General features: G+C 47.2%; 1 protein-coding gene across 1 annotated transcript in view; it reads left to right on the forward strand.

Moving 5' to 3' along the window:
* Positions 1-18561, forward strand: part of SORL1 (sortilin related receptor 1) — a 158483-nt gene that overhangs the window by 123950 nt on the left and 15972 nt on the right. Inside the window, exons 31-40 of the mRNA XM_034665628.1 lie at positions 3614-3763; positions 5932-6063; positions 7023-7149; positions 7318-7487; positions 9796-9908; positions 10148-10252; positions 11048-11120; positions 13799-13881; positions 15099-15195; positions 17696-17880. Of these exons, the coding sequence (XP_034521519.1) occupies positions 3614-3763; positions 5932-6063; positions 7023-7149; positions 7318-7487; positions 9796-9908; positions 10148-10252; positions 11048-11120; positions 13799-13881; positions 15099-15195; positions 17696-17880 (1235 nt within the window). The remainder of the gene's footprint in view (positions 1-3613; positions 3764-5931; positions 6064-7022; positions 7150-7317; positions 7488-9795; positions 9909-10147; positions 10253-11047; positions 11121-13798; positions 13882-15098; positions 15196-17695; positions 17881-18561) is intronic.

The raw sequence follows: 18561 nt of genomic DNA on the forward strand, positions 1-18561 counted from the left end.
GTTCTCTATGCTTTGCAGATCCTTTTCCTAGCAAACTTCTAGACCAGCAGTCATCTTCCTCCTTTAAAACTAATTCGTCCCATTGCTTCACTGTTTGAAATCATCAGTGGTTTTCTCTTGTCCAGAAGATAGATCCCAACCCTTGAGTCCTATTTTCAAGGTCCTTCTTACCTGCCATTATTTTGCACTTCTGCCAAGGCGGGCTCCTCATCCTCTCTGGACAGACCTGCTTCTTCTCTGTTGATACTCCTTCAGCAGAGTGTCTGCCTTATCAGAGACCTCTGCCCTCCTCGACCTTGCTCTTCCACTTTCCCCCTCTGTGAAAACCACTGTCCCATCACAGCAGACAGAGGCACGGATTTTGTTGCTAAAAGAGCCCTTGCTGTGTCACCAGTGTTTATCAAAGTACGGAACGGAGACCACCTGTAATGGAATCACTTGGGGTGTTTGTAAGAACTACGGAATTAGGATTTCTGCATGGAGCTCAGGAGCTCCCCACATGACAGCTGGGTCCACTAAAGTTTGAGATTCCCGCTTGGAGCAAGTACACTGTTATTTTCACTCACAAGCCCACCAGCACGGAGCTTTCACTGAGTGCTAGAATTGGCACCGATCTCTCTTCCAGCCTCATACTTACCTGTTGTCCCTTTGATTCTTCACTACGATCTGCCATGTGCTGCTTCCTGGTCATCTCATGCATGGGAATCTTTCTTTTCCAAGCGATTATACGGACCTCATGTTTTGGAATTGTGACACATACTTTGAGTCCCTCACTGTGCTTATTACAGTAATAGGCAAATAGCATCCTATAAATGCTTCTCGAATTAAAATAAATTGTAAAAAAAAATTTTTATCTCTGTCCTTGGCCCCCAAGGTTCACCTATTTGTTTAATGATTCGATTCTCCTCTCAAAATTGTTTTTAGGTTATTGAAATTTCTGAGCAGGGTATTAACAGGCTCTAGTAAATTCTGCCCAATGCAGGGTGCAGATTCCTATTTCCATCTTTCCTTCAGCTTCTGTGATTTCTTTTATATGTACGTCATCAGTGCAAATTTAATTTGCGTCGTCTCCAGCTCTCGGATCTGGTTTCTGCACTGCGAGTCTCCTAACTGGTCTTTGGGCCGTGTACCTCTCCCCTTGGAGTTTACCTCCCAAGAGGCTGCGTGTAGATGCATGATCCTGCCTTCCTTGGTCTGGAACCTTTTGGCGGCCCCCTTACTGTCCAGGCATTAGTGCCGCAATGTGCCTTGGCTTGGCTTTCTAGCCTTATTTTTTACTGCTTTTTCCCGTGCACCCTGTTTTAGCAGAGGGGTTGTAGGCGTAGGAGAGGCCTCTTTGAAAATCCAGTTAAAACCTTGGGGTGCACACAACATCCCAGAATTAGTCATTGGTTCTTGTTGTTTCATTTGTTAGCTCAGGTCATTGTGTGCCATCTGCTAATGCTTTCCCCCTCTCAGTAGCTTCTGGGGGGTCACTGTCCGCAAGGTCACCATATCACTGATTTCTCAGCCCCAGAGTTTCTCTTGGGGGGGGTACCCCTTCCAGCAGCCCAGATCCTCCTCTCTGGGCCCAGTGTTGACCAGGCCCGCTGCCTGCACCTCCCCTGGGCCTTCACCACCCTCCTTGGAACTCCCTTTGTCTTTCTCCTGGTTTGGAGTTGCTGTTTCTGGGGTCTTGTGTCTTGCTTTTGTTGGTTTGCTCCCTTGTGTTGTTGGAGTACACCCCCCAGTAGGTTTTGTCCGGTGACTATGGTGGCGCAGAGGCCAAGGACGCAGAGAGGACAGCCTTCAATGTGTTTGTCTTCTGAGTTGGCTGCTTGGGGTTTGTGCCTGTTGCCCTCTATGCCTGGGCCACACGTGTCTCGCGGGGTGTGGCTTCTCCATTCTAAGGACTTACTTGACTTCTCTCATGTTGGAGATCCTGTTTTCTGTATCCCAGATTTCTCTTCCTCATCCTTCTTTTCCCCCTCTCTCTTTTTTTTAGTTTAATTCCATTTTTCAGTAGAGCATGTTTTTCAGAATGTTCCCTGGGAAAGAGAACGTGGGAGGCACCAGTGAGGTCTTGCTTCTCTGAAAGTGTTTTTTTTTTTTCAAGGTCTTTGGATGTGAGTGATAGTTGTTGGTCTGGGTTTGGAATTCTAGGTTGTCAGTAATTCTTCAGAATTTTGAAGGCATTGCTCCAGCGTCACCAAGCAGCGACTCTTTCTTTCTGGAACTCTTGTCATTCATACGTTAGATCTTCTGATGCGGTCCTGTCACCTTTCTATTTTGTAATTGATCTCTCCTTTTTCCCTCTGTTTCCTGGAAGATTCAGCTCTGTCTTCCAGCTCTGCTCTTGAGTTTTCAGTTACAGTTACCATGGTTTTAATTTTAGGGGCTTTGACATTTCTAGTGCTCTTCCTTTTTCATGGCATCCTGTCCTTTTTTCATGCAGAAATATATATTCCTTCATTCTGAGCGTATTAAAGATATTTATGTTTGAGGTTTTCTTCTTACAAAGTCTCTATTTCCTCCAAATGTTCTTTTTTTTTTGCAGGGAAGGGGTCTGTACTCATTTCTGTCTTTCACGCTGGAGGTTTTCCCCAGATAATTCCGGGTTGCTTGCTTGTGTTGAAGGGTGGGGACAAAAGCACAAGCGATTCTGCACATGGGTAGGCTTGTCAGCTTTGAGTTTCACGGTTGGGCTGTTGGTCCGGGAACTCTTGATCTGGGTTGCTTGAGGATTTGTCCCCAAGCCTGGTCAGTTTCCCTAGAGAAGATTTTTACAATCTCCTGCCTAGGGAATAAAGGTGTCACTGCCAGGGCTTATGAGGATGGGGGACCAGGGTTCCTTGCATTCAGCAATCTGTGGGTTTAACCCCCTCTCTTCAGTATGGCGTTCTTGCTCTTCACTAGGCCTGTCTAACCAGCCCTTTTTACCCTCCACGTAACAATCCTCCAGGCTTCTGTGGGGGTGACGTCCAGGGTGATTGTCTCGTGGGGCTGGTAGGGGCGGGGCACATAGGGAATCTTGCTGCTACTCAAACATTCTTCCATCTGTTCCCTTACTGTCTTTTCTCCCTCTTCTCTGCCAGTTCAGAGAGAGCATTTTCCAGCTTTTTGAAGATTGTGTGATGTCGATCTTGTGGGTTCTTTGCTTTCTGCCGTGACAGCTTAGGATGGGACTTGGCCTCCACCAGTCCCTTGAGTCACTTACCGCTGTCTGCGGTCCAGCTTTCAAAATCAGATGACTGATGGGGCGCCTGCGTGGCACAGCGGTTAAGCGTCTGCCTTCCGCTCAGGGTGTGATCCCGGCGTTCTGGGATCGAGCCCCACATCAGGCTCCTCTGCTATGAGCCTGCTTCTTCCTCTCCCACTCCCCCTGTTGTGTTCCCTCTCTCGCTGGCTGTTTTTGTCTCTGTCAGATAAATAAATAAAATCTTAAAAAAAAAAAATCAGATGGCTGTCGGATCAATCTGCCTTCCCTATCCAGAGCTCACATTTGTCTCCTGGCCCCTGTCGTCATTCTGAAAGCACTATAATTTCCTGAATTTCCTACCATGTTGAGTTGGTTGCTCTCGCTGATCAACTCCCTCAGTACCAAAAAGTGAATTTTCAAAACCTTTTCTTTCAGCAAATGTCACGACTGCCTCTGTCCCCACTCACCATGGGCGCTGTGACCGATTTGAATTCGAGTGTCACCAACCAAAGAAGTGTATCCCCAACTGGAAACGCTGTGACGGCCACCAAGATTGCCAGGACGGCCAGGACGAGGCCAACTGTCGTGAGTAGTCTCAGGGATTCACCACTCGGAGAGGGTTTCTGGAGAGCAGGAGACCTCATTACTCGTGCTTCATTTCTCATAATAACCTTACGGTTTTGGGATTATCTCCATTTTAGAGATAGGAAAATCAGCTTCAGAGATCACCTCGTCAGTACCAGACTGGGATATTTATTTAGTTGTTGTTTTTTTGTTTTGTTTTTTTGCACAAGGTTGTGACTTTTCATCATGCTACGCTCAAAGTTCTTATAGTGGGATACTCTGAAATAACAGAGGGAAACGAGGGAGTAGGGTAAAATTGAAGTGGACCTTTGGGACATCAAAATAACGGTCAGATCGATCCCGCATTTCCCCAAATCATAATAGGAACATTTCAGCCAAATAAGTAACTGCACAGTAAGATGAACATTGAAAATAATTAACAGAGGAAACGAAATAGGACCTAGCACCTTCCTCCTTGGTGAGATTAATTCATTAGTCGGCATTCTTTAAGTTTCTTTAACCTGTTCCAAATCAGCCTTATTCGTAAGGATGTTGCCTGGTTAATGGTCTTAAAATTAAGATGTGTTGTATCTCCAATCTTCCTCAATCCATGAATCTGAGAGCCCTATCAAGAAAGGAATGAGATTAGCATGGCACGATTCTTCTTGGAGAAGCTGGCCCCTGAAGGCCGCCACATTCTCTTCCAAGTGCCTATTAATCATCTGTTTAATTATCGGCTTAAGGATTTTCAGAGATTAATAACAACTGTATTCTCCATTTCTAAAACCTGTGTTTTCCCACTTTAAAAAACATTGAGACATGTTTCATAAAGAAACCTCAAAAACCTACCAGCTTTACTACTCACCTGTTGTTGGATATATATGTTGTTTGGAATAATTCGGGAGGGAGATCTTGGTATTTTCCAGAACAATGCTCTTCATAGAGTTTCTCCCTGACTATTCTGTATGAAATGACCCCTGCCTATCATTCTGTTACTATTCTTCTCTTATGTTTCTTTGTGGTTTTTCATCACTATCTAAAACCACAGAGTTGTTTGTTTACTTGTTTGCTGTTTCTCTCAATAGAAAGTAAGCTCTCTGAGGTAGGTCCTTTGTTGTACACATCACCATATACTTAGCATCTTGAACAGTACCTAATTCATGGTGGGCCCTCCGTGAATATTCACTGGTTGGGTGGATGGTTGGGAAGATGGGTGGTTGGATGGATGGATGGATGGATGGGTAGATGGATAAATGAAGGAGTAGATGGATGGATAGATGGCTGTCTAGATGGGTGGGTGGTTGGATCCTGGGTGGCTTGTTAAATGGATGGGTAAGTGGGTGAATGGGTGGGTAGGTGGATGGATAGATGGAAGGACGAATTGCATCTTGGGTTTCTTATACTAGTGGGTCTCCAACGTTTTCTAAATGCTGTAGTGTAACTTCATTTGTAACCAAGCCCCCTCTTCAAATATCCCCAAGGCAAACCAATTTCAGTTCTGCATGTCACAGAGCTTTATAATACAATGATTTTCCAGGAGCTGGGGGATTATAGTTTATAAAAAGCCTCACATTTCCTTTCTTTCATTGCCATTTACTATAATAGGGAGCTCTTTTAAAAGTATATTTAATTGAAGTCTGTACTTCCACACTAGCGACATGCTAAGTCTTAATTCGTCATTCATGTAAGCACTCACCAGCTGGGGGTAGTTGTTAAAACATTCCACCCCACCCCAACCCCCTGTGTCTTTTTGTCTCTGGGAACATATCTCTAGATTCGTTATCCATTCCTGTTGACCAGGTGGGTTCTCTCACGAGAACATGACCCAGTTTTCCTACTTCCATCTCAAAATGTGGTTTTCAGAAGCGGATGCAGTGCCTCAGAGAGAAAATGGGATTCCTTGTTCTCGTTCTAGAACAGAAGTTTTGAACACAGGCCAATTCCAGTGAATCACTGTGGAGCCTGTAAATTACTGCATCCCCTCTAGATCATTTGACCCCAAAGCTCTTCCTTTTCCTGGAGGCAGATTCCCGTTGTTCATGTCAGACAAGGAGGCATCCCAGTGCCACTTGTGGGGGTTACTCCTCCTCGTTCCAGAGGCGTATTTTGAATCAGAAGCTGATTAACGCAGACTACATTTCCTAAACACAATCAACCATTACCACAACCTGCCGTCCCCTGTGTTGCAGCCACACACAGCACCTTGACCTGTATGAGCACGGAGTTCAAATGCGAGGACGGCGAGGCGTGCATCGTACTCTCTGAGCGCTGTGATGGCTTCCTGGACTGCTCGGACGAGAGTGACGAGAGGGCCTGCAGCGGTGAGTGCCTCGACCTCGACCCCCTGCGGGCACTCTGCCGAGAACCTCGTGAGCCTTTCCTCAGTCTGAGGGGAAACCGCTTTTTGCCCAGTTTTGGAGCGCCCAGTGAAGGGAGGCTTGTCCTGCCTCTGATGCAGGTTGGCCTCATCCCTGTGAGGGAAACTCTGGTCTTGGATTTGTTTTTTGTGGACGTCCCACCCCGTGTGGGCGCACCATGCTCCCAGAGCCTCAGGTGGCGGGGTGAACACAGTCCTTCTGTCTGGAACGCCTTTAGTAATCGTCCTAGTCCTTTTGGGCTGCCATTAACAGAACACCACAGATTGAAGGGCTTATGGACAACAGAAACTATCTTCTTCCAGTTCCGGAGGCTGGAAGCCCGAGATCAGAGCACCAGCACATTTCACATCTGGTGAGGGCCAGCTTCCTGGTTCATAGACGGCCATCTTCCCTGTGTCTTCACATGGTGGAAGGGGGGAGGGAGCTATCTGGGGTTGCTTTTATGAGGACACTGATGTCACTCATGAGGACGCCGTCCTTATGACCTGATCACCTCCCAAAAACCCCGCTTCCTAATCCCATCACGTTGGGGATTGGGTTTCAGCATATGAATTCTGAGGGACACACACATTCAGTCTGTTGCAGTAATGGATCCTGTGATGACATTGTTGCCAGACCTGTAGAATTCTGTGTTGAGCAACGGGCTTACCCCTGTGTAGACAAGGAGGTGAAATGAAAGGAAAATACCATGACTGGAAATTTAGGAGACCCTGGGCAAGGTCATATAGGAAGGTTTGAACTCTTTTTTTTTCCTGTGATAAGATATCTTAAGATGCTGACTGTGGCCTGACAATCTAGATCATGGTAGGTCTGCCTAAACATCACGGGACCTCTTGGGTCCTTTGAAACCCAAGCATTTGTGAGAGACCACTTTCTTTCCCTTTCCCCCTTCATCTCTCTAGATGAACTAACTGTATATAAAGTACAGAATCTTCAGTGGACGGCCGACTTCTCTGGAGACGTAACGTTGACCTGGACTCGGCCCAAGAAAATGCCCTCTGCTGCTTGTGTCTATAACGTGTACTACAGGTGGGTCCCGTCTTTGCCATGAGAGAAGAAAACGAAGTTTTTACCAGCACTGGCCGTTGTGCAAACTCTCGTGGTGTGCACACAGAGCAGCTCTTCATTACCTGAGCCCAGCGTCCTCTGCACTCCCATGCAGCTCTGATGTGACGGTATCTTTCTTCTTTCGGCCAGGGTTGTTGGAGAGGGCATTTGGAAGACCGTGGAGACCCACAGCAATAAAACCAACACCATATTAAAAGTCTTGAAGCCAGACACCACGTATCAGGTCAAAGTGCAGGTCCAGTGTCTCAGCAAAGTGCATAACACCAACGACTTCGTGACTCTGCGGACGCCAGAAGGACGTAAGTGTTCTAGTTTACGTTTGTGGCGTGTCTAAGACCTTCTGTGGGATTTGCAGAGGGTTTCCCAAGGGCAGTCAGGAGAATAGGAACCTAATAACATGGGCCGCATATATACAGAAGGTTTGTGGCCAAGCTCGTTGGTCCTGCCTGAGCTGTTGTGCACGTATTCTTAATTAGGTCATGTAGTGTTTTGCCACCTTCGGAAGTTAACTTCAGATCATGCCCAACGTGGCTGCCTTTTGCGTTGCTTTTCTAGCTCCTATCTCTACCTTCAGCCTCCTAGTACTCGGTATTTGTGAGATCATCATTGTTAAAATATGAGGCATGTCAGGAGTATTAAGGCTCCGTTTTCAAGAGATTTATCAAAACTCATGTGTCCTAGAGGTTCCCTGCTTCCTCGCCTTTCACAGTCGCTGACATTGGGTGACTCTGTGCTTATTCCAGTGATCTTCGTCCCCAGGGTCTTGTGAACTTTGCATTTGCGAATGCCTGTGCGTACATTTGGAGACCTCTGTATGCACACCTCTCGATCTTAATGTACATGCGGATGCTCACGTGTAGAACAGTTTCAGGCATGGGTCCACAGGCAGGCTGGTATCACATAGATAACAGTTCCTTGCTCCGTCAGCTGGGAAGGCCCACACAGATGACACTTCTGTAGCAGATCGAGGCTTCTGTGCCATTCTTCAGGAGAAGGAACGAGGGCTCCTTGAAGAAATGGTTGATTCCAGCACGAGGGCAGGTTAGCTACAGTGGGAGTCTGGAGAAAGCAAGGAGGTGCGAAGTGCGACAAAACTCACTGATACCTGTGTGTTATGATCTTGTTGACGCTGGTTTAGTAGAGCCCGGGGGTGTCAGATGGTCAATCAAAGCCTGCAAGGGAAACTTGAAATAGAGAAGCTTATCATTCCCAGTTCCCCGAGGAAGTACCCGCCCCATGTGACCTCTGGGACACAGGTGGAGGCAGGGGACACACAGAGAGAGTACAGGAGTTGGGCACGTGCCTTTTTTAGGGTTCATGGTTGCGGTACATTGGGATTCCTGTGTGAAGACTGTGTTGGTCAGTGCAAGCCAAAAAAGAGGGGGTTTTGGTACAACTTTGTGGGGCACCCCAGGGGAAGGTCCTGGGAGGCTGGGGAGACTGTTTGTCACAAGGGCTGTTGGGAAGTCGTATCGGGAGCTCACACTGGCTGGTGAGTCTGCAGGCTGCCGTCCAGCACACACGCTTGCATGAGGGGCTAGTGTGTTTCAGACCCCTGCAAGCTGCTTGGCCAAACACAATGGCTGCGGAGGCAGCGACGCCATGATGTAGCTTAGCTGAATTCTTGACTGTGGAGCTGTCTTTGAAATACTCCATTCATTGGTTTTCTTTCCACAGACCTGAGCAGCACCTAGCGTTGCTCAGCTGTTATGTTAGATGTTGGAGTTCCAGAGACGAATGAGACCGGGTCCCCCCCTTGGAGGGCTCTCAGGTCTCCAACTGTTGATGAATATTCATTGTATTAGGTTGCTGGGGCTGCCATCACAAAGTACGGTAGCCTGGGGTGCTGACACAGCAGAAATTTATTTTCTCACGGTTCTAGAGGCTAGGAGTCTGAGATCAAGGTGCCAGCAGGGAGGTTTGTTCTGAGGCCTCTCTTTCCTTGGTTTGTAGGTAGCGTCGTCTTTCTGTGTGTGGGGAGGGTGGGGGGCAGCAGTTCAACCGGTAGCATTTGTCTTCTGCGGATTATCCACATGGATAAATTCTCTGCAGTCAGAATGAAGTTTGACTAGAAAGTGTCGTAATGGGTTTTTCGTGTGGAGCTTCCAACACGGCTCTGAAGGCAGTCACAAGAGAGACGATCCAGAAATGTCTTGACACTGAAAGTCACTGAGGAGCCTGCTTTGAAGGTGATCCCATTCATTTAGGTGTAGAAGTTCTGTGCTGTTAGAAAAGAAGCCTCCTCCTTCCTCCGCGGTCATGCCCGTGATACTGCGGCTGGATGACAAGTTGAGGCAGAGACGTTGTCCTTGGCAGTTAAGATCTCAGCAGTAGAGGCCTAGTGCCGGCAAGTGATTCCTTCCTGCAGCCCTTGTGAGCCATAGACCTATATCACACCGGACCAAACCCCGATCTGATGTGTGCACAGCACACCTCGCATTCTGGAAGAAATTTTGTTGATGTGAAGACCAAGCTTATAGCCTTTACTAGTGGATAGGTCCCAATGCTGGCTCTGGATTCTTTCTAGTCTTTGTTTCAATCTCAGGAAAGTTCCTCCTGTGTACCAGCATGCAGGTGGGTTTTAACTCTGGGTTGACTCTTTTCTAGTGCCAGACGCCCCCCAAAATCTCCAGCTATCACTCCGCAGGGAAGAGGAAGGTGTGATTGTGGCCCACTGGATTCCTCCCACCCACACCCATGGCCTCATTCGAGAGTACATCGTAAGTAACTTCTAGGAGCGGTGGGCCATGTCTGTCTGTGTGACCAGATTTCTGGGTCTGCCCGAGCAGAAGCGTGTTCTGAATGGCTAGGACTTGATTTGGTGTAGCCTGGTAAATAGTGATCCACCCATTAGAACACTTTGCATCTCCCCTCCCTCTCTCCTCCTGCCTCCTTGTAAGGTATCAGGATGTCCCAGACCATTGGTTACCTTACTAATAATTTCTTCTTTTCACTTTAGGTGGAATACAGCAGGAGTGGTTCCAAGATGTGGGCCTCCCAGAGGGCTGCTAGTAACTTTACGGAAATAAAGAATTTACTGGTCAACGCTCCATACACTGTCAGAGTGAGTGTTAGCCCCCATTTCAGCCATCTGGGCAGTCTTAGAACACGAGAACTCCATGCTTACCTTTATGAGATGCTTACTAGTAGTCTGCTAAAAACGTAACCCCTTGCTCTGAGAGGTCATCATCATTTCAGTCTCTTAAACCAGGGCCACAGAGAACTTGAAATCGGATTTCCCTCAGATAACCGAGAATTTATGGTAATACAGCTTTACCCGCTTTTAACCCAGATTTTCTGCTAGCATTCCAGCTTCTATACTCTTGCACCTACCACTATCCTGCTTATCCTGAGCTGCAGGGTGATGCAGAGCTATGCTCAGTGGCATTTAGAAGCCGCTGTCGTGGGAATCTTACGCAATATGTTATTAATACGTTTAGCGGAAAAGACAGATTTTGTGCAGCACATGTTTGTTGGGACCATTAACTGTGCACATAGACTCCATGACACTGACGATTTTCTCAGTCCCCTTTTTCGTATACATGAATGTTTATGTGTGTCTGTATGGACCCACAGGCACAGATATGCCTCATCCCCCCCACAGAGAAGAACCTCAAAACCTGTCAATAAACAGAAATCCGTCATGTCTGCACTGTCACAGCTCCCCTGGCCCAAATTCCTCCTGTTGTCTCCTCCCCCCTGTTATTGCAGTTGCTGGGGCCTCTGAGTTCCGGGATCCCTCTGCATAGACCGTTTGCCACCCTCACTGCCGGAGTCCCAGCCGCTTAGCTCCTTCGGAACCCTCGCTGTATGGCGCGTTGCCTTTATTTTATACTAATTCACTGTCTGATTTGAAAAGGTGGCTGCGGTGACTAGCCGTGGAGTAGGAAACTGGAGCGATTCTAAATCCATTACCACCGTCAAAGGAAAAGGTAAATGATTCCAGCATTTGCAGATTGAGAGAAGATAGAAACCCTTTGGAAATGACTTTCAGTGTGACTGGCAAATGGGGAGGCGTCGACGAGCAAACTTCATGCAGCCTCCTTCCCCCGCCAGCATGCACTCATTTCCAGGGGTTTCCGCAGTGCTTTAGATACAGAGTTTCTTTAGGGGCTGTCGAATGTACTTCTCCTCCTAGAGCCGAGCCTTTCTCATGGTGCAGACATCCAAAGGGATTTCCAGAGGCCATCACGCCCAGCTCTTGTGCTCATGCGTAATAGCCAAAATAAAAGGACTCCTTCTTTCTCACAACAGCTACGGATGATTTTGTATGTGTCCGTTGATGGCATTTATAAGAGTGCTTTGCTGACGCTTCGAACTTCCCTAGTGGCTCTGACCAGCGATGCGTAGGTGGTAGTTTCTAGCTCTAGAGCTGACGATCTCCGTGATCGCTGACTGCTTGCCGAGGGCCGGGCACTCGGGAATGCTCGCTGCTTTGCACCCATCAGCCCATCTCACCGAACCCTTAGCACCCTCCAAACAACTCTAAGGACAGATAAGGAACTAGAAAGAAGTGAAGTCACCTCCTGCACGGTCAGTAAATGGCAGAGAGCTGGGATAGGGGCTGATCCTCCCTACCGCAAAGCCTGTGCCTAAAACCGCCGGGCTGCCCTGCTTCCCCTGGGCTGAGATGCACACTCCCGTGGTGCTGTCCTGCCTACGTCTGTGCCTCGCGAGGGCAGGGGTCTGGTCTGGTTTCCTCCACTCTTTCACTGGTGTCGAGGAGCCGCCAATGAAATCATTGACGAAGGCGTGAATTAAAGCAATTAAATGGAAGGCTTCTGGCACACTTAGGGAGACAGACTGTAGCTCGTGTTCCCGAGTGGTTTCCTGAACTTGGTCTTGGCACTTGTGGCTTTCGTTTCTGGACAGAAGTGTCACATGGAGTGTGGTTGGAGGGTTTTACCTTAACCTGAGCCTGTGAGAAATAGGCTGTTATGGAGAGTCACTATAAAATTTGGGCTCCTTGAGATCAGGGCAGGAGGCAGCCAAACTTAGTGAGGCCAGCCAGTCTTTGTATCAGGGTGCTTGGGGGTAATTAGAAAAAGCATACCGAGTGCACACTGTCCTAGAGTTTTTATTGTGTTGCATTGTCATTTTCCTCAATGAAATTGATCAAAACATACATACTGAAAAGAAGGGACACTGGAAGATCAGCAATAAGACATGTACCTTGAATTCCCTGAACACAAATCACACCTGCCTTGGAAAGTCTCCTACACTTCTTTCATCTGGTTTTGATGGTGAGCCTCGGCTCTTCGTACGGGTGTTGGTTAGGGTACCTACAGGAGGCCACGGTGTGCAGCGTCAGGAAGTGCGCATTGTGTTCTGTGAGCCTGTGTCGCCATGACGTCACACAGAGGACACATGCAGCACTGGCGTCAGCCAGAAGCACCACGTTCATTAGTGGATGTGGGGGCATAATAGCAACGAGAGAAGCAACCGTTTATTGAGCACTTACACACTAAGCACTGTGCTTTTTGTTTTATGTGAATCAATCTCCCTTAATCCTTATCAATCCTGTAAGTATTGTTATGCTCATTTCGTGGCTAAGGAAACTGGGCTTTGGGAAGGATTTTGAGCTATCCCCAGTCACCACGGTTATATTTCAGGTTGGCTTTACGGCAACACTTTCACTAGTTTTGCTCAGTTGGTGGCCTGGAACTCCCAATATCCTTTCTTCTTCTTGCCCTAACATCCTTTTTACTTCCTCACGCCCACTCTTACTACATGGCTGATCGTCTGGAGGGACTCTGCTAGATTTTGGTACATCTCTTTGGCCACCAAATCTTATCCACTCCTTTGAGTGTCTCTTGCCTTGCCTGTATAAGAGGCTGACGTGTTAAACAGCCCAGTATACAAGTTGTAATTTAAATACTGTCTTCCGATAACAGTTATCCCATTGAGCCCTTTGGACTGTGGCTGGCAGAGCACGGGCTGCCATCTTGTGCGCAGACCTTCCGAGTGACAAGCACCATGCTCTCATCTCTTGAACTGAGAGGGGTCTTGTCTCTCTGCCACTTTCATCGTGCCCTTGCCAGTGACTTACCAGCTCCTCAGGCTTTATTGGAAATGGAAAGGAAGGGAATGTTGGTTGAGTTGACATTAGTATGAGGATAAGTAACTTCCACAGTTGTCTAAGTGTGCAAATGGGAATTTGAACTCAAGTTTGCCAGACTCCAGAGGCCACGTTCTTTCCATTTTGCCACACGTGTATTTACAATTTATGCCCTCCGATTTATCGTGCCCTCAGCCTTCGAGGAGGACTTGAGGCCGCTGGGTCTTTGTTGGTGCCAGAAGAGGTGGTGCCCACTGGGATGTCTGCGTGTTTTAGAAGGAGGCTGCAGCTGGGCTGTTCGGGGGCATTTACATCATGGAACTTTTCTGCTCGACCCAGTTGCCAGGATAGCTGAGGGAGCCAAGATAGCTGTGTGACCCACCCTCAGCTTCAGGACAAGGGCAGTAAAAGAGATGAGTGAGAACAGCCAAAGACATGCCCTTTCCTCCCCACTAAAAGATCGCTTTGTCTGTTGAGTTGGGAGCTGCGAAGTCCTGCCTTCCTCACTTTTCATCACGTGGTTTCTCTTTTTGCATTCCGTTTTGTTTTTAGTGATCCCACCACCAGATATCCACATCGACAGCTACAGTGAGAATTCTCTGAGCTTCACCTTGACCGTGGAGAGTGACATCAAGGTAATGCTGGGATTTCAAACTGGCGGTTGGGTGGGGCTCTCCTTGTGATGGAACTGGTGTAGCCCGGGACGGTAAGAGGAAGAAGGACCAGTGACTCGATCCAGTGAAAGCAAAATACCACGACTAGGTTAGTTCCTTCCCCCAGTGAAGAACAACTTGAGCCTTCTCGTGGAATTATTCTGCCCTAGCCTGGCGCCTTTTTTTTTTTTTAAACCGTATAATTAAATGGTTCACAGCTACAGTGGAAATAAAGAGTTGGTGTTAACAGAATATGAATGCCCTGTAATTTTCAGCTTTATTGGATTTCCTGGTGCGAAGCACTAATGCAGAGGTTCCCACAGTGAAAGAGAGTCAGATCCCTTAGAAATATGCCCACTTACAGCCACTGTGCATCCTCCCCTTCCAGCCCCACCGTCCGCTCCGCGTGGCCCGTCGGCAGAGCCCGCTCCACCATAAGCTTCTGTGTGTCTGTGGTTTTCCAAGTTGAGATGCACTTTCCATAACGTTCGTTCTTTCTTATCTGTTTTTCCTCACATCCCTCCCTGTCTGTGAAGCTGTGGTGGGATCAACAGCCTTTGGAGCCCTTGTGCCACTTACTGAACCACAGTTTGGTGGCCTGCCCTTGGCTTCAGAGACCGTTGCTGCAAGGGATGGCCTTCCCATAAGCCCTGTCAATATAGTCTTTGCTCTTGAAAGCATTGTAATTGTTTTGTTGTTGCCCCATGTTTAAAGATCTTCAGATCAAATCCTTTTATGAGCTCAGGACTTAGAAAAGGTAGTCTTTCCTGAGGCCTGGGTATATTTGCTCCTGTTAAGACAGTGGGAGCTAAGCAGGCCCCTTTCATATTGACCTCTTGGCCCTGACTGCAAGGATCACCTGAGCTGAGATGTATCCTTCATTACCATAATGTAATTCTCTTTAAAGTTGTTCCTTTTTCTGCCTTTATGAATTGACCCTTGTCCTTTTATTCTGCACCATTTTTAAAAATCACATGTGTAGCATATATTATAGTCTCATGTTTATTTTTAGAAGTAGGTGCCATATAACTAAATATTCAATGATTGCACACGGGGAACCCATCTAAAGATCAAAAGAAACAACCCGTCCATTGTAAGAAAGGAGATGCCTAAAGCAACAGTAGCAAAGGGGTACCTTTTGTGTTTGCTGCCCCCTGGCTGTGTGCTGTTCTCCTAACGTGTTTCTTGGTTCCTGGCAGGTGAACGGCTATGTGGTGAACCTTTTCTGGGCATTTGACACCCACAAACAAGAGAAGAGAACTTTGAACTTCCGGGGGAGCATCTTGTCCCACAAAGGTAACACCTTGGAGCTGGTCGATGTGTGAGCAGGGAGGAGTAGGGAGATGGAGAGTTCCTGGCAGCAGAGCTTGTGTGGGGGCTGCCTGGGGGAGGGGGCTCTTCTCTGGCTGCCATTCTAGGTGAGCAGAGTAAAGAGACTGTAAATGACTCCTGCCTCCGGGGGCGGGTCCACCTGCTGGCTCCTCAGCCCCCTCCCCTAGCTCGTTGGCTCTTAATGGAAGTTGGAGGCTTAAAAGAGGAGAAACTGGAAAGAAGCCAGATTAACCCTATACCGATGATCTTTGAGCTCCAAAAGAAAGTTCCAAGAGTGAATTGCCTGCCCCTCCTTTCTGGTGTGGTTTGCTCCTCCTTTGCTAATAAAAGGTACACAAGATATGGTGCGTAGTTGGTATTCAGGGCACATTTGTTGAGTGAATGGACAAACTGAGCTAAGGGAGGAGGGAAGGTCATGCCCCAGTCCCTCTTGGGCCTGTGCACCTGCTGTGTGTAGGCATTTACCTAGCTGTTCTACGTGTACCGTTTTATATCACCCCAATCATAATTCTGTGGGATATGCTCATTTGACTGATGAAGACCCAAGGTTGAGAAATAAAGTAATTCTCACAGAAGGTGACATCGTCAGGATTGGAACCCACATCTTTCTAATTCCTGACTGTGATCTCATTGTCTTAATGTTGCACTGATAGAAATTGGCCGAATCCAGAACAATAGTCTTCCTAGCTGTTGCCTGAAATACATGAAGGGCCAGCTTGACCAAGTGAGGCATTGTGCCAAACACTCCAGAGGCTTTTTCTTTCTTAATCTCTGAAACAGCAGCTGCTCTAAGTGCTGTTGTATTTTTCAGTCTTACAAACAAGGAAATGGACTCAGTTTGAATACAGTTGACCCTGAATAGTTGGGGGTTAGAGGACGCTGACCCACTAGAAAATCTGTATATAACTTTTGACTCCCCAAAAACTTAACTACTCACAGGCTACCATTGACCAGAATCCTTACTGATAATATAAATAGTTGATGAAGACATATTCGTATGCTGTATGTATTCTGTACTGTGTCCTTACAATAAAGTCAGCTAGAGAAAAGAAAATATTCATCTGTCTATCTATTTATTTATCTTTGACGGGAGGGGGTGAGGGGCAGAGGGAGAGGGCGAGAGATTCTTAAGCAAACTCTGTGCTGAGTGCAGAGCCCAACGTGGGGCTCGATCCTGTGACCCTGGGATCATGACCTGAGTCGAAGCCCATGAATCAGAGGCTTACCTGACTGCGCCACCCAGGCCCCCCAAGAGAAAATATTCTTAAGAAAATCATAAGAGAAAATACATTTACAGTAGTGAACTGTAAAAAAAAAAATACTTGAGTATAAGTAGACCACATAAGTTCAAACCTGTGTTGTTCAAGGGTCAACTGTAGTTTTGTAGCCCGCCCTTTTCACTTAAAGTTGTAAGAATTTTCTAGTCTCATTAAATATTCTTGGAGACAACTCTTAGTGGCTGCACAGTAGCTCATGGAATGCACATTATTTAACCATTGCCCTGTCTCTGGGCAGTTGGATTATGTATGTAATATGTAACATCACGGCCCACAGATGTTTGCGTGCTCTGATTCCATGGGATATCTGGATTAAAGGGCAGGAAGAATTTCAAGATGCTTACCCAAGGCCAAATGGCTCTCTAAGAGTGTTGTCCCAGTTTATATCCCCAGATGGTCAGCTTTGAAAGAAACTACCCAGTGCCCATGTAAGTGTGTCATTTGTAGTAGTCATCAGTAAGTAATGCTGGGATGAATTTGTAAAATAATGGAAATCCAACATGTGGGACTCCCTTAAATTGAGAGATCACAATAAAAAATAGGGTGATGGGGCGCCTGGGTGGCACAGCGGTTAAGCGTCTGCCTTCGGCTCAGGGCGTGATCCCGGCGTTATGGGATCGAGCCCCACATCAGGCTCCTCCGCTATGAGCCCTTCTTCCTCTCCCACTCCTCCTGCTTGTGTTCCCTCTCTCGCTGGCTGTCTCTATCTCTGTCAAATAAATTAATAAAATCTTTAAAAAAAAAAAAATAGGGTGTCAGTGCACCTGGCTGGCTCAGTTGGAAGAGCATGCAACTCTTGATCTTGGGTCATGAGTTCAAGCCCCCCACTGGGTGTAGAGATTTTTTTTTTAAAGGCTTAAAAAGTAGGGCATTGTGTATCAAAGCATAATTCTTTTTTTAAATTAATTTTTTACTTTTAATTCCAGTATAGCTAACATACAATGTTATATTAGTTTCAGATGTACTGTATACTGATTCAACATTTCTATACATTACTCAGTGCTCATCAAGATAAGTGTACTCTTAATCCCCTTCATCCATTTCACCCATCCTCCCACCCACCTCCCCTCTGGTAATGTCAGTTTGTTCTCTGTAGTTAAGAATCTGTTTCTTGGTTTGTCAAGACACAAATTCTTGACTGACGCCTCCAGCTCCCTCCTGGCATCTTCTTGTTCCTGTTTTCACAGTTGCCAATCTGACTGCTCATACGTCCTATGAGATTTCTGCCTGGGCCAAGACTGACTTAGGGGATAGTCCTCTGGCATTTGAGCATGTCACAACCAAAGGAGTCCGCCCACCTGCTCCTAGCCTCAAAGCCAAGGCCATCAATCAAACCGCAGTGGAATGTACCTGGACTGGCCCCAGGAATGTGGTAAGTCAGCCAGGATGACCGTTGCAGAGACAGTCCGGACTCCCCCCTGATGCTAGGCCATGGGGCTTTCTCCTCTGCTACTGCTAACACAAACTATCCTCTTGGTCAGTTCTGTATTACCTTTTAGAGGTATCTGCTGTCCCTTTGCACACCTTGGCCTGGCGTCTGAGCGAAAATTCCCATGCTCTTTGCTGTTGAATAGACCCTGAGTATGGCGAGGGGGGCATGTTCTGTGTTTGGGACTCACCTTGGCTCGTAGGCATGTTGACGCATTAGCGGCAGTGACAGGCCACTCCCATCTCTCTCCACCTACGTGATCCCCCACCTGCAGGTTGCCTTCTTGGGCTGCTACTCTCAGATGTGCCCACCCCCTTCCTCCCTGTGTCCCTGCTACACACTATATAGGTCCTTTTTTGGGTCATTATGTATGCATTTTGATGCCCCACAATCCGATTTGTGCTTTTTTGGAATCTGGTTTTTACTTCCCGCACCTCCCCAATATGTACCTTCCTTTGCTTTTAGGTGGGTCTTCCCAAGGCTCTTGGCACATTTTCATCCCCTATTGCCTCTGCACCTTGGCTTATGCTCTTTCTCCTCCTGGAGCCTTCCTGTCCTTCTGCTCTGCAGTCAAATCCTACTGGCTCCTACTTGGTCTCTTTCCCTTAAAAACTTCCCAAAAAT

The sequence above is a fragment of the Ailuropoda melanoleuca genome, chromosome 8, assembly GCF_002007445.2.
Source record: "Ailuropoda melanoleuca isolate Jingjing chromosome 8, ASM200744v2, whole genome shotgun sequence".
Lineage (NCBI taxonomy): Eukaryota > Metazoa > Chordata > Mammalia > Carnivora > Ursidae > Ailuropoda > Ailuropoda melanoleuca.